Source organism: Rousettus aegyptiacus, unplaced genomic scaffold (assembly GCF_014176215.1).
Source record: "Rousettus aegyptiacus isolate mRouAeg1 unplaced genomic scaffold, mRouAeg1.p scaffold_m13_p_18, whole genome shotgun sequence".
Classification (NCBI taxonomy): Eukaryota; Metazoa; Chordata; class Mammalia; order Chiroptera; family Pteropodidae; genus Rousettus; species Rousettus aegyptiacus.
Window position 1 is genome coordinate 9,507,242 of NW_023416293.1, and position 16,338 is coordinate 9,523,579.

Sequence of the window (16,338 nt, forward strand, 5' to 3'; positions counted from 1 at the left end):
GACTGAAAGAGAAAAGATGGAAAAGATATTCCATTAAATCGAAATGGAAAGAAAGCTAGAGTAGAAATACTCATATCAGACAAAACAGACTTTAAAACAAAAAAAAATCTGAGAAAAGACAAAGGATGTTACATAATTATAACAGGATCAATCCAAGAAGAGGATATAACGATCATAAATATGTACCCAACATAGGAGTGCCTGAATATATAAAGCGGTTATTATTGGATAGAAAAGGAGAAATCCAGAGTAATACAATGCAAGTAGAGGATTTTAATACCCCACTCTCATCAATGGATAGATTATCCAAACAGAAAATCAATAAGGAAATAATGGCCTTAAATATCACTTAAACAGGATCTACTCACAGATTTTTAGAACATTTCAACCAAAAACTAAAGAATACATTTTTTTTCCCCCTAAAGTTACACCTGGAACATTCTTCAAGATAGACCACATATTAGGCAACAATAACAAGCCTCAATAAATTCAAGAAGGTTAAAATCATATCAAGCATCTTTTCTGCCCACCATGGAATGAAACTAGAAATAGTAACAGGGATGAAATTGGAAAAAAACGCAGATATGTGAACGCTAGACAACATGCCACTAAACAACAAATGGATGAAAGAGGGAATCAAACAAAAAATCAAAAACTGTCTTTAAACAAATGAAAATGAAAACACTTTTCAAAATTTATAATAGGTAGCAAAAGCTGTTCAAAAAGGGACGTTGAAAGCTGTACAGGCCTACCTCAAGAAACAAGAAAAACCCAAAATGAACAATCTAACTCTCCATCTAAAGGAACTAGAAAGGAACGAACAAAATCCAAACTAAACAAAAGAAATAGTTAAGATCAGAGCAAAAGTAAACAGAATAAAAATTTAAAAAACAATAGAAAATACCAATAAAATTAAAAGGTGGTTCTTTGAAAATATAAATAAAATAGACAAACCTTTAGCCAACCCCAACGAGAAAAAAAGAGGGCCCAAATAAAATCATAAACGAAAGAGAGGTTATAACCAACACCACAGAAATACAAAGAACTATTAAAGAACACTATGAACAATTATATGCCAGCAAATTCCCCAGCTGCCCCCTTTTCTGGCAAATTCCCCTTGTGTGAGTCGGAGCTGCCCTACGCAGGAGCCACAGACCCCCCCCACCCCATGAAACCTGTAGCCAGCAAACTACCTGCCAGTGACTGCCAGTGACAAAGCACAGTGTCCTTTGCTTTAAAGTGCCATTTATTCGGGGCTGCAAGTCATAGAGGACAAGAACGACGAGGGAATGATTGAAGTGGGCCGGATGGGGTGACCAGAGGGGATGTGGGGTCTGAGAAGAAGTGGATGGGGCTGAATGGCCCCGATGCTCACAGGTCCTGGGACCCTGGCATTTTTTGGAGGCTCCTGGGCAATTCCCAGGAGTGACTAGAGCTGAGATTTTCCCTACAACCTACTGGAAAGGCGATCAGAGGAACTGAGGTCGTGGAAATGAAGCTTTGGGGTTTTTTTTTTTCTTAAACAGTTGAGTTCACAGGCTGAGATTCAAGCTCCCTGTGTGTCAACTATTTGAGAAGTGAAAGTGAAGAAAGTAACAAATGTCACAATCACATTTAAATCACAGCCTTTTCACAGACACAAAGTCTTAGCCATTCCCAATAAACACATTAGAATAATGTGAATATAAAAATTGATATCTTTAAGCCATGATTAGAAATTCACCTTAAAACAGCTAAGAACAATAACTATTTGTTGCTTTCTAGAAGCTTGGCCAGCTTTCTAAAGAGAAACTATTCCTTGTGATTCTACTTGCACTCATCAAAGAAGAGAGGGCGCCGAGCAGAAAGTTCATCATGCACCAAGATCAGTAACAATTCCTTTAGTCTCCTGCCACCGCAAACGATGTGATATTGTTATTTTTACATACGTAGGAATCTCTAAATTATATGCATGATATCTCTTAGGAGCCCTTGCCAAAAATTAGCTAAATGATGGGTTCTTTAAGATTTCGTCCTACCAGCTCTGACCCCTCTTCAAAACGATCCAGAACAAAATGAAAAGTGAGGCCATCCAGAAATGTCTTCTCCCACTAAGCTTCTCTTCAGTTTGGAGCTCCCTCTTTGTATTAAAATGTCCGCTGGCCATCACTGGCTACAAGCTTAAGTAGGAAGGAGGGTGGTCAAAGATTTTTGCGTCCTCAGCCTAGGGAAGCAATGGAAGACCAATGGAAGACATAATATATTTTCTAAAATTTGCTACTTCGAAGAGAAGAGTTTTGAGTTCTCTCTCTCTCTCTCTCTCTCTCTCTCTCTCTCTCTCTCTCTATATATATATATATATATATATATATATATATATTTGCATTCCCCTTAAAATTTGCTACTGTTCTAGGACAAAAGGACTTGAACTTTTTAGTTTGAAAAATATCACCTATTCCTTATGATAGCTAATAGAATTTTCTCTAATGATGGAAATGTTTTAGATCCAACTGTCAAATGTGGTACTTAGTCACATATGACTGTTCAGCAACAGAGTTTTAAAGTTAATTTGAAATAAGTGTATTTTAAATTTAAATAGCTATATATATGACTACTACTTAATATGCTTCCATGTTAAAGAGCAAAGATCTAGAGAATCACAAATTATAAATATTGGGTGTGTTGATGATAGGATTTCAACTAAATATTCAACTAAAAATGATTTCTCTAGATATTTAGAGAAATTATGAATAAGTATCATATGTGTAATAACTAGAGTTTAATTGTTGTTTAAAAGCAGCCTCTTCCTCAAGGTTCGATTTGTTTGACATTTGATTTCTCTTTACTTTATCCCAACCACACAGCTAAACACAGATAATGACGAAGCTTTAGAGTTACTATAGTATTCAGAATCCTTTCCCCATTAAGAGCATAATCCACAATCATTTCTTAATCAGGAATATAAATTCAGGGTCAAATAAAGCAAAACAAAAGAAATTCTAGCAACCGAATAGGTATTTTTTTTAAAATATCTCCTGAAAGCAAGAATGTGTGCTTGTTTTTTTTTTGTTTGTTTTTTTGTTTTTTTTGTTTTTAATTTTGCAAAATGATTATAATCGATAAGGGCACACTAGCACTGAGAATCTACTAAAATTAATGCTGACTATTTAAACTCTAATAAGAAGCACTAGGAGCACTTCTAGATTCACAGGGGAATTCTCCCACCAAGCAATTAGACTATTCTTAGGAAGTCGACTACAGAGAATGAGTTGAACTAGAGTACATATTTTTTTTTATTTTCTTGCTTAAAAAAAAACCAAACAACCTTCCAGCTGGTATGAGACAGCCCAGTCCATTTGAAAGGTGAGCATCCTACTGAGTCATTATCCTCAGAGTCCCCTTAAAACCTAAGGGGGGATTTTCAATCAATTAAACTAGACCGGTTACGCACACGCACACGCACACACATGCACGTGCAATGATCAGAAGGAATATAGATACTCCTGAACTATTAAACCCGCGCGCACAAACAGAAAATCACTGAGAGGGGAAATAAAAGCTTATTTGTCAGATTATCAAAGTAAAGGAATTCTAGATATAAATTTGCACATCGCAAAACAGTAAATTACGAGACAACATAGAATAATGGGATGAACTCTGCAGACTTTGAAAGATTATATTTCACTTTCTAATTTCTAATTCTACATGAATTTTTTAAAAATCACTTAAAATTTATATTTGCCCCAGTTTTCTCATCTATAGCATTAGTATACAATTTCAGGGAATACTTTGACAATAACTGCTTTTGAAAAAATGCTCCTAACTCCTTTAGGTTTTACAAAACAAATTTCTATATCAGTACAAGGCACTATTATTACCAGCCAATAACACATTTTTCAAATTACATGTGATAAAAAAATATAGTTCATCCTCATTCAAAATCTCTCTGTATTTAGTTAGAAAATCCTCTCATAAATGTGAGTATAAAATAGATCTTCGATATCCATCATTTCAAATAATAATATACAACGTCTGTTTTCACTTGGAATAAAATTACAATGTTCTTGTACTTTTTTACGATAGCTCTGTAATCCGATTTCTAGTCTGGCTTTTCTATTTATAAGAAAGCTTTTATAAAATGCGTGATAATATATATTCTTTATGCAGCATATTACTTTATAATCTGATTAATAGCATATCATTATGCATAAATTTACACTCGCAAAATTTATGTAGTGTGGAGTTTGAGCACCGCAGAATAAGGACTGAACGCTAAATGAGCAGAAGCTCTCGTTGATGACAAGTCTTCAAAATCAAACCTCTTTATTTATTTTCAAGGAAGAGTTTGTTGTCTATGAAGGCTGCATGGCTGTATCAATATCTTAAAACACTGTCAACTGTCTGTTATGATGACAGGGACCCAAGAACGAACAGCTTTTCCATGTCCCGGAAGTGCGTGGGTGCACACTAAATAAAGACATCCTCGGGCGCCTTGTCAATAGAAAATGATTTTGACTTTTTCTCAGAAATGTGCAACCGCCACAGAAAATGCAATCTGCCGAACACTGCGAGGCCAGGACTCAGACCAGAAACCCGGGTCATGAAGCCATGAATGTCCATTTGCCAAATGACCCACTTCAAGTGCTTTGCCATCGCTGACCAGAAGAGGAAAGGGTTCTCCCCGCCAGGCCCTCAGAGATCACTCAGTCCTGCTTTGCCGACTCTTCTCTAACTGGAAGAAAAAGGAACAAACTCTCTTTCACTATCTTCTTTGTTTCTTGTCTCCTTCCAGAGAGAGTACATATCGTGGAGCTGATTTAGAAAGAAGATTTAGATTCTAGGATGGCTCTTGGCTTAACCATTATTTGGCCTCTCTGTTCTTCAGGCCTTCATTTGTGGAAGAGCGTGGCAGACCTCGTTATGTGTGGTGCCTCTTCTAGTTTCAGAGTTCATGACTGAACATCCTCAGGTGCTGCTTCTCAATTAGTAAAGCAGAAGGGTTGCCGGGCACATGGACACCTTCAGTCCTCCCGGAAGCTGGCTGGGTTTACCCCCTTCCACTCTGAGCCACCATGCTTCTTGACCTCAGTATGGCATATGAATATTATAATTTTCCTATATGTTCTATGACATACCAAAAAGCCAGAAAGCACTGCTTTCAGGGAATGCAAGGGACATCACCTCCTCGGTGAATAAACACTGCCTCAACCGGCCGTCATTCTGCTGATCAACCATGATGTGCTCACAAGTAGGACCCTACGTTCGGAGAGAGAAGAGAATCCGTGATTTCTGAACTGCACATGGAGCATCAGTGATGAGAGCAAGCACCGTCCCCTGAATTCCGCCATTGATAAAAGGTAGTTGCTTAGACTGTAATTATGGCATCTTGCTACCCAAACCCGAAGCTTTTATGGGGCTTATGCAATTAACTACTCAAATGCATCGTAACACTTGCTTCTCTGACAGCAAAATATTGATTTTTTAATCATTTTCAAGTCTCTTCTAGCACAAATAAATGTACTACGGTTACAATTAATGCACTGTGTACATGCATTAAACGTTGGTGTGACACAATTTATTATTTTGTGATATGTAGAACTGAGGTCTGGCTCCGCAGAAAGTAGCATCACTGACACGTCGGTATGGAATCTACCGTGGCCTTCGATGCTCCAAGTTCTCTTAACTTCTAAAAGCTAAGACCCTTTTGATAGGATGCTTAGGCTTAAAAAAGGAGGGGGTGCTGAATATGCACTGTATATATCAGTCTAGGAGAAAATTAAAAATAGTCTCTCAGAGAAGATAGTTTATATTTTCCTAAAGGTGTCACTGTGAGACACTAATGGCGACTTTATTTAGATGAATTTTTATCTATTTAATTCATTTCCTTACACTTATTTAGGGCAGACCTATCAAAATATTTTGTATACTCTAGTCATTCTGATTCATTTTTTATGTAGTTTAATCGTGTTGTTTTCATGACTTCCCATAATTAGCACACAAGATAAAATGGGTTTTAAAAGTATGATTTCTACATGCCATTTCCGTGTGCCAAAAAAGGCCAAGTAGAGCACCACCAGGTCACCTAGCTACATATAGACCTCATGACAGAGGTCATTACATACCTTATCAATAAGCCTTTATCTTCGGTGAATTCACACTTTCAAAATTAAAGTTGGTGAGTAAAAGCAGTTAATTTTGTTTTGTTAGAAATAATATCATTTTAGTTTTAGCATCTAAGACAGATGCCAGCATTTCACTGTGAACAGATGGTAATTCCATCTAATAGTGCATCTCTGTATTAGTAAGGTCTGTTGTGTATACAAACAGTAATAAACAGTAGGTAAGGATCAAAATAAATTTTAATTGTTGACATTAAATTCTGGCAGCCACAGTTCTAAGGCTGCAATATTCCTTTTTCAAGTCTGTCAGATTTACAAATGCTGGAAAAGCTTTGCAGAAAGCTGCCTGATCCCGGTTTCAATAAAACGATATTTGCATGGTACCAGTTACCGGTTTGCATCAGGATACCTGTTTTTATGCACTAGAATAATTCAAGAACGACACGGAATTGGTGCTACCATCTCTGTGATGGGGGCCAGGATTTCTTTCACGCTCCTGAAAGACTGAACGTTTAATGGAAAAGTTGGTATTAAATGTAACGTCTGACTGTTACATTGGTGGTGGTGGTGGTGGGGGGATGGATCACAGTATTATCACAATCACGTTCTTAGGTTCCTACCTTGCTAAATAAGGGTCTCCCTTTCAACTCATTTTATTGTCTTTGCAAATCCTGGCATACCAGAACTCCTACGAAAGTGACATCATTCCTTTCATCTTATTTGCTCTGCCCCAGTTGGGAAGATCTCCCTGACAATCCCAGCTGTCATCAGGTGCTCTTCTGTAGGCTTTGCTGCGGATAGAGTGTGCCAACAAGCACCCATCGGGTTCTCATGGTGCCTCCAGTGACCTGGCTTCATAAGTAATAGTCCTATTTATTTTGGGAAGCTGCCATATTAAAAAAAAAAAAATCATAAAAAAAAGTTTGGCATTCAGGCAACTGTTCAATAACAAACATGCTTTGCAATCATATTTCTTTAAAAATGGATGTATTTTTTTTTAATCGTGAAAAATATATTGCTTCCACCATATGGGACAACCAACGACTCACCAACCGATTTAAGATGCGGCATATTGAGCTGACCATATGTTACAGTGCTGTTGAATGGCTGAGTGATTCATGCCCGTCACATTCTAGTATATCAATTAAAGCTCCTTGAAGTCTGCATGATTTGTGTCTCTGTTATTAAACCCTGCTAATTCTTCCCACTTACACATCTGTTATAAATCTCTAGGAGTGCTGCATGATTCATGGCAATCTGTGAGCATGCTACAGCAAATTCTTCTCCTTGTAATTAACAGTAAATTGTTTTACTGCCATGCAATGAATTTTTCAGTTATATTGCAAATGAACTCCTAAATGTGCGGTTTTTTCCTAAGAACCGACTTATATCATTAGGCGATTAAAAAGTATAGCTTTGAACCAAAAGCTTTTAATCAAGAGAAACGCAACTTAAACATTGCTGAAGAGCCATGGAAATTTGACATGTGGGTTGAAAGTGTACAATAATTGAAGGAGCAAAACAAACAAACAAACAAACAAACGAGAACCCTGCCACGCACTCAGGATGCCCCCAACGCTGGGTACCAGAACTGCTGCCTGAGAACGCCGGGCGAGACAGGTTTGCACGGATACTGTTGTTCCTCTCAGAAGTTCCCCAACTCGTCTGTCATTCCCGAATTCCTCAGATTGCTTTGCACTTCTCTAATTGTAAAACAGCGCCTTTCTTCTTGAAATAAAGAATCGGATAATTAGCCAAGTTGAATCATCAGAGGATTCCTGTGCTGCTGAGCATTCTTGTCAAAGGTGAAGCAAATTCATTTCAGCTCGCCTCTGCAGCTCTTCCAAGAGCCTTTGATTTTCCCCCCTGGTTTCCTGGCAGCGGCCGCAGATTCATGAGCCCATACATCAAGTCAGTAGTTTAACAACAAATGGAATTAAATTCAAAGAAGGGAAACTAATTGAAGGACAGCAACAAAAGTGTTTGGTAATGCGCTTTTTAATATGGCGTGCCACATTTGCATGATAATTTTTTCTTTTTAGCATGGAGCAGAAAGTGACTAGCTTAATGAGGGATTATTCAAGACAGGAACGAACAGAATGCATTCATAACTAAGAACAAAGATTGTATTATGAAACAAAAAGAGGCAACCTCAGAGAAGTAACTGGGTGATTGGTTTATGCATTATGAATAAAAAGATAGAAAAATATTTATATTGGTATTCACTAATGACTATATATACAAGATTGTTGTAATTAAAATTATGAATTAACATATTAAGAGTGCTTGTTTAATCACTCTGGGCCCTTTTCACAATGAAGAGACTCATGTACCTGCATGCAAAACAACGTATGTTTTCAGCCCGGCCTCAAACGGCCTATACATTTTACTTTGGATTCAGGAAAGCTTAATGCACCACTAATTACTTGCTTAATGGAAGATGGGCACTTCTAAGCTCACGGTGCAGAGGTCAATTTATGACAGGCAAAGGGAATATCACATAGTCCCTCCGGGAATGGATGGCCCAAAGGAATTTCTCTCAAGATAGGTTTAAATTGTACTTAATTCGCAAAGGACGGAAACGCACACAACTTTCCTAGATTAGAAGGGTAATCTCGAAGAAAGGTACAAACAAGCTCTAGGAAGGTCCAGCCCATCAGCTCATCACCCTCATTTATGGAGAAGCAACTCCAAAGTCACCGATGACATTGCTCGGAGATTCCGGAACGGGGGCAGATGCAGCCATTGCTGGGAAAACGACCACCTCCCTCAAATTCTCACCAAACTAAAGGAAGAACAATGTGATATTCTTGACGAGATGCACCAAGTCTAGCACCCATCGAATGGGAAAACACTTAAAACAAAAGAGGGCAAATTATAACTCTCAAGCTTTTTAATGAAAGGGTCAGATCAATCTTTTTTCTTTTTTTTTCAATTTCTCTGAGATTTAAGGAAGAAATACATTTTCATGATTCAGTCCTTCAGAAAGGTGTCATTTTTGGGTCCTCTTTCTCATTTTGCGAATGGTTGTTGGCTGCTTTTGGTCTCCAACAATGAACTCACGAACTGCATTTAGACGTATGAGTTAAATTTCCCACGAATACATTAGAATGTGTCGCAGTCATACATACCTTCCAAATTGCAATTGTATTACTAAAAGAAACAGAGCAGGAAGAAACGTGAAGCTGCAAGTCAACGTTTACTCCTTTCTGGCTTCAGACCTGTTGACCATTCAAAAGGATCGGCCTTCTCACTCTTTTCTGTACGACTTAACACCTATGAGCTGCTTCCAGATGTTTAATCTTTGAAAACATTTGGATAAAAACCTTATCTACTGAAAATAAGGAGGCAAGGACGATACTGGATCTGTAATTGCTGGGGTTTTCCTTATAGTCCAATAAAAACAAATAAGTTTATCCTCACTGATCTGAATACCCCTGGTATGGTATCTTTTATAGTAAATCAGACAGCAAGCGAAAATGACTTTTTCTATACTTTTGTCCCGCAAGTGATTTTACTCTGCTCGGGAGATGAAGAGTCAGAGTTTTGACAAATATACTGAGAGATTAAGAAATAAACGTTTTCCCAGAATAACACTAAAATAATTTTTCTTTCAACAAAAGAAAGGATTTTACAGGGGAACGGACGTTCATTTTTGAATGGAAGTTCAATAGAAGGGAAATGTTGGCAAAGAATCACGCGTTTTAAATTGACCATCGCTTCGTCTGCCATTGCTCGGTCCTTTGCGTCCCAGTGTCCGCTCCGACCACACTAACCGGGGTCACTGGCAAGTCACCCATGACCCCACATTCCTTGTGGCTCACATTTCCCTCGCTTTCCCTACAGCATATGGTGCTCTAGAGAACGTTCTCCTTCGAGAATTCTCTCCTCCCTTGACTTTTCTGATACTGTTCTCTCCAGATTCCTTCCCACACTCTGACCATTTCTCTGTTCCATTTACTCCTCTATTCTCCCAAAATTTCGCATTCGTTGAGATGCAAACTTTTATTTGGTATTTTCTCGGCCTTCCCTAATTCATTATCATCCATCGTTTTCGCTCCGATCCATATGCAGATGATTGCAAAATCTGCATCATTCTTAAACTCCAGATTCGCACTTTCTGCCGCTGGCTGGTTATATTTACCATGGATGCGTTTCTATCAAACGATCAAACTTAAACTTACGGGTTTATTTCTCCCATATGTTCTTCCGTCATCTTTCTCATTATATTTAATGGCATCGGCATGATCTACAATCTTTGCTGTCATTTTCAATTCTTCTCTCTTCTTAACCTGTGGATTTTTCTTCCCTGATCCCGCTCCGTTCCCTTCTTTCAATCTTCACTTCTGTTTATCTGACTTACTTACGCATGGACATTTAGAAAATTCTACCGGACTCTATTTATAAAACAGTTTCTTTTAATCTATTCTGTATTCTACTGCCAGAGAAATCTTCATAAACCCCTAGCTTTCATCACATCAGCACCTGGGACAGCACCAGCCTGTAAGACAGTGACTAACACTCTGTCTCTCAAATCACAGGTACCCATCCAATAGTCTAGGTCCTCATAGTTCTCTTTGATCCTTTCTTAGAGGCTGCCATGGCATTAATTCTGTCGGTTATATGTGAACACCTTGATGCAGACATCATGAAGGTATCTTGGAATGGGTTACCTTTGAATCCTCCATAGTGTTTTAAGCAGTAAGCCCTTAATAGATGTTTACCAAATTAAGCATTCACGATAAAATATGGTAAGGATATGGTTATGGTGCATTAGTAACTCTATACTGTAGACAAATTTAAAATTTGGAGTTTTTGAGCAAAATTTTGAAATGCGTTATCGTAATCCTGAACAACATGCTCCTTACAGAACTGAAAAATGCTTTTAGACGTATCCTCCTACAGTTCAGTTTTGCGGCATGGTGCTTAGTTTTAGGATTCTCTATTGTCACATTTATGTTGTAATAATCTTACGGGCCCAAAGTTGTAAAATGAGTTTACTGATTTTGATAGCATTAGAAATTCTATAACATTTACACTGTGACTGATAAAAATAATGTTTATTGAGGATTTGCTCCGTGTTGGCACCGCTTTAAGAAATGAGCATGCATTGACTTTTTTTAATCTTCACAAGCACCCCATAAAATAGGTTATCCTTATTTATAAATTGGGAAACGAAGGCACAGAAGTAACATAATTCACTCAAGGTCACACAGCTTGTAGATGGTGGAGCCCAAATTCAAGTCCTGGCATTCTGGCTTATTTTTTTTTTTCCCAAAAAAAATATATGAATAAGCTCTTAATGTAAAAAGTCAACTAACTTGCACATCTCATAGCTTTTAGAGGACACAAGAAGTTTCCAAATTCTTTTCTAAGGATAAAGAGGCAGAGAGAGGAGTCAGGGCGCTTAGGCCGGTTTCAGTCCCATAACTTCCGGTGGGCGGAAGTGGCCTGCAGCCCCTCACCAGGCCCTGTATCGAGGGCTGCGGGGAGCCCCGGGGTGCGCTGCCTTCCCAGCCATGGGCACCGGCGCTGTGACCACTGAGGGTGCAGCGTGGATGTTAATGCTGGTGCGCTGAGCGTGGCGGGCTCTGCTTCCCACATGTTTCTCATTTTACTCTTTCTGGCCCCAGAGTTTGTCCAGTCTCTAGAGACTGGCATGTCGCCCTTCAGTTGAAAGAGGTCTCTAAACATGGTATGGATTTGCCTCAGAGCTGGGAGGGGATCAGAGAGGTTGCGCAAATGCCTGGGAGGAAGGTTGCAAAGTTGGCCGGACTAGATGACTCAAGTGTTTTGCAGCCCCAAGAAGCGATGATTTCAGATCTGCTGAAATCACAAGGTTGGGGTACCCGTCTCCTCCACTACACCTCGGGCCGGGCTTTAGCTCATGTTGTTTCTGTTTCGCTTTCTCCAGCCCGGGAGACTGATTCCTCTTTTAATTTTTATTCTCTAATCCTGAATTTTATTATTTTTCCTAAAGGATACAGTCTTCCTCCGTTATCCATATCCGGTAACCCTCAAGGGGTATAGTATACAAAGTAAATGAATATCCAGTCTTTTAGGAGAATGGTGTTTTGAACAAGCTAGGCACTCCCTACGTGTATGCAAAGATCTGAAATACATATAGGTTAAATATATAAAAACACGGAGAGTTCAGTCATAGAGATAACAAAACGTAATTCCTTGGAATTTTGGAGTTGTTCTCATCAATTGAAAATTTGAAGGGGGAAAAAAAAAATCTTGGATGGGATCCCTTGAGTCAGACAAGTTTTTCCAGAAAGAAAACAAAGCAGAACAAAACAAGATGCTGTAGACTTAGGCCTGGAGACAGCTATGGAGGTCTGGGGAACATTTTTGTAGCTCAATATGTTTGCGCACTATCTGTCACTTGTCTGGCAATCTTATATCCCCATCGAATCTATATTTCTTCAAACAGCACCAGGGAACCCAGCCTTGTTGGACTGCTGATAGAAAAACTGTTTTGGAAACACACTCAACGCCAAGTCATTGAATAATCTAGATAATAATACACACAATCCTGCCCGTGTCGAACCTACCACATTCTACTACAATTATACGTGACATCTTTTAAATTTTAAAAACTTGAGAGAACTTCTTCTTAATAATAAATAAATTAACATATACACTACTGTCTAAAGGCAAAGTATAATACCAGGGCAAACAAGTAATTCCTGGGGATATGCTTTTAGCCACATAGACTAAGAGTGAGTAGACCCAACCCTACAAAAAAGGTCGAGACTTAGAGAAGAAATACTCTGAGCCCTCAGAGAGGGCTCCTGGACACGTCCAACAATGGTGGGGGCACCACGAGGATCTAGGATAGTGTCTGAGTCCTACGGTTACTCTGCATCTACTATTTAATATTATGACACGGCTGTGACTCAGGACTGCCGGTGTAACTTCAGTTCATTTTCCTGAGTTAAAATGTCAAGGTAAGTAGCAAGCGCAGTTACCGAGGGAGCAGGGGAAAGCACAGAAGATAAATATCAGGTCCCCACTGGAGAAGCCGGTGAGCTTCGTAGGAGTCTGTGTGCAAACACACGATATATATAGTTCATGTGCATTGAAACTTGCTTACCCGCTGCCAGCGTCTGCCCTGCTCCCGGGGCGCTGGTTACACAGTCAACCGAATTGCAGAGAGAAATAGTGAAGTCGTATATCGAATAAGGTTTTAGTCCTCTGACAACGTAGGACAGTTGCTGGGATTCAGCAGTGTATAACACCTTCAAGGCAAAAAAAAAGAAAAAAAGTCAGGTAATAGGTGATTAGTGTAAAAAAAATATCATCTTGGCAGTCGAAGTTGCACGCATTTAGACAGAGGGAATTACAGTCAATCTCTATCAAGGAAAGGAATTCTTTTCTGGAGAGTCTCAACAAGCTAGGGTTTAACTGATAATTGCACAATCACACTGTTTCATGAGGTGATAATCCAGTTCCTGAGTGGATAAATGAGGAAACCAAGTTATTGCCTCATAAAGCAGCATGGTGGTATGGTTATTGTCACCAGTGGTAGAGATAAAGGATGGTGATAATATCATTGTTATTATGAAAAAGTCCAGATAAAACCATGGGGCTTGGCCAAGCTAACCTAGTGCAGTGGTGCTCACATGCTATTTGATAGAGGTAGTCACAGAAAGATGCCGCTATGCTAAATCAATCCCATCATTAAAAAAGAAAAAAAATAATAATAACAGAAGAGCAAAAAGTAAACCTATTACTTAGCATACACACGAGGTCAACTCTCAGTTATCTTTCCTGTGAAAATAATCATATACAGATTAGATCAAACAGGTAGCTTTTTTTTTTTAATATTATCTTTATCATACAATTTCAGATGAAAATAGCAGATTTGAGCAAAGGAGATTGAGAGGAACTCAATAGTCCTTAAACAAGTACTGAAATAGTCGACATTGAGAGTTAGTCCCACCATTATGACTAGAATTGATCAAAGCAACCACGTAAATTTGCTTTGTCTGTAAATACCACTGAAAATTATATTTAGAAATAAAAGGTCATTAAAATGAAGAGTATGGCGCCAAGCATGAGTAAGTACAAAATTATTTCTTCTAAAGAATGTTGATATACATACATATGAAATAATGTTTCATAAAATTAAATTCCATAAGTATAAAAACTGTAAAAGTTAGCAACATTTGGAGTAATTTTCTAGATATTTTCTCTTTAGGAGTACAATTCATTTGGAATGTTTGCCTGGGTATTGACTTTAAAATTTCATAACCCAAGTGAGTAGTTCTAGAAAGCAGTGTGGTTAGAATATAAATTATATCGTTTACATAACATCTTTCAGAAATAAAGGTGATTTCAAAGCTTCTAAAACTCTAGGAATAATTTCAAACCACGGTATGATTCCACTGCAATTACATTTGGAAATCAGTAAAAACATCAAACACTGAATTATTAAACCTTTATCTCTCTAAATATAAATGGTTATTAAGGTATTTAGGATATAAACTTTCCTCTTTTGTGCCATGCAACTTAAAATCTTCGAAGAAAAATAAAATGTCAAAACAAGTAAAACAGTTAATATTGCTATAAAATCCATCTCATTTAGAACCCTGGTGGGATTTAATGTAGCTTTTTAGAACATGAACTTGCTTTTAGGATAAGACACATTACGGTGTTTCTTATTTCCTGTCTTACGTTCTAAGGTGAGCATATCCCAATATCCCACACCTGGGCCAAATCCGTGAGGAACGTGGAATGCCACAATCCACAAAAGCACTTGGGGGAGGACCAAGGCAGACCAGCAAGCTGGGACATGAGCCTAGGGGACCCTACGGTGCCAGAGGTGACTACAGTGGGAAGAGATGTTGTGGGACACAAATGGCAAGTCTCCAGTGAGGAAATCACAGGGTAGACCTCTGGGGTCTGGAGCAAGGGCGTTACCACACAATGAGAACTACATGGCATTTGCTGGACAGCTCCTGGCACGCTGCTGGGCTCAGTAAAAGCAGAGAGTCTGACTAAAAAAGTTTGTCAGGTGGCTTTGCAGTCAGAGCTAGTCCTTGTGATCTGCGTTAGTCAGACACACCACGTCTTAAGGTCAGGTGGGCCCAACAGAGACGCATCATAAAATGGAAGTGGAGGTCTGGTGATGGACATGAGCAGAGCCACAAGGCATGGGATGTTCTGCAAGCAGGTCATCCTGATGTCCACGGCGTCCACCATTCTTACACTGGTGGCGCAATCTCGGCTCAGACTGATGACGCCCTGGACGTCCGCTAAAGAATGACGTCCCTTAAAAGAGCAGAAAAACAGTTTGGTTCAAATAGATGGGTTGTGTTAGTACGTGGTTGCAAGCCCCCATCAAGGGATGGCCCTAAAAACCAGCAGTAAGAAGATATCCTCTCTCTGTCCAGAGCTTCGGGCAGTGTACCCGGTCACCCATTTCGTCTCAAGGTCGAACACACCTGGACTATGTGGCAGTGACTCGGCTGTATCGGTCACGGACATAAAAGAAAAAGACTGGAAGATGAGGAGCCAAGAAGTCTGAGGGAGAAGAACACGGATAGCCTCATGGAGGAGGGCGTCATGTGTGAAGAACTTGTCACGTTAACCTCCGCCGGAAAGCGCCTCACTCAGGAGAGGGTTAAATAGCCAAGTATGGAGAATGAGTTGTCCATCTGACATCAGCCAGTCTCTGTCACAGGCCCCACCCCCCACCCCCATGTTGATAAAATGGGCTAATGGAGTACAATGGCCACGGTCATAACTATAGGCTGACGAGAGCCTCTCATCCTCCAAGATTGTTTGTATGTGTTTATCTATCAAATGAATTAGCCCATGCACACGGTAAAGCTCAGTGACTGTGAGCAGTGATTATCACTCTCGTTCCTGCTAGCTGGAATAGGAATTACTATAAGGCAACGTGGTGTGTCCAACTAACCCAGATCACGAGGACTAGCTCTGGCTGCAAGGCCACCGGACATACTTTTTTAGTCAGACTCTCTACTTTGACCGAGCCCAGCAGTGTGCCAGGAGCTGTCCAGCAAATGCTGTGTAGTTCTCATTGTGTGGTAACGCCCTTGCTCCAGACCCCAGAGGTCTACCCCAAACCTTGAATGTGTTCAGAAGCTTTTCTATAAGCTGTAATAAATTCCATTCCTCAGATTTTTTTCTAAGGAAATAGAAATATACAAAACGTACATGTAAGGTGTTCTTATCAACGTTATTTATATTTCCAAAAGAACTGATACGA

At 39.2% G+C, this 16,338-nt stretch overlaps 1 protein-coding gene across 1 annotated transcript in view; it reads right to left on the bottom strand.

Moving 5' to 3' along the window:
- The window catches only part of USH2A (usherin), a 526,768-nt gene that overhangs the window by 359,160 nt on the left and 151,270 nt on the right, over positions 1-16,338 (bottom strand). The window contains exon 19 of the mRNA XM_036235436.1: positions 13,198-13,342. Within this exon, the coding sequence (XP_036091329.1) occupies positions 13,198-13,342 (145 nt within the window). The remainder of the gene's footprint in view (positions 1-13,197; positions 13,343-16,338) is intronic.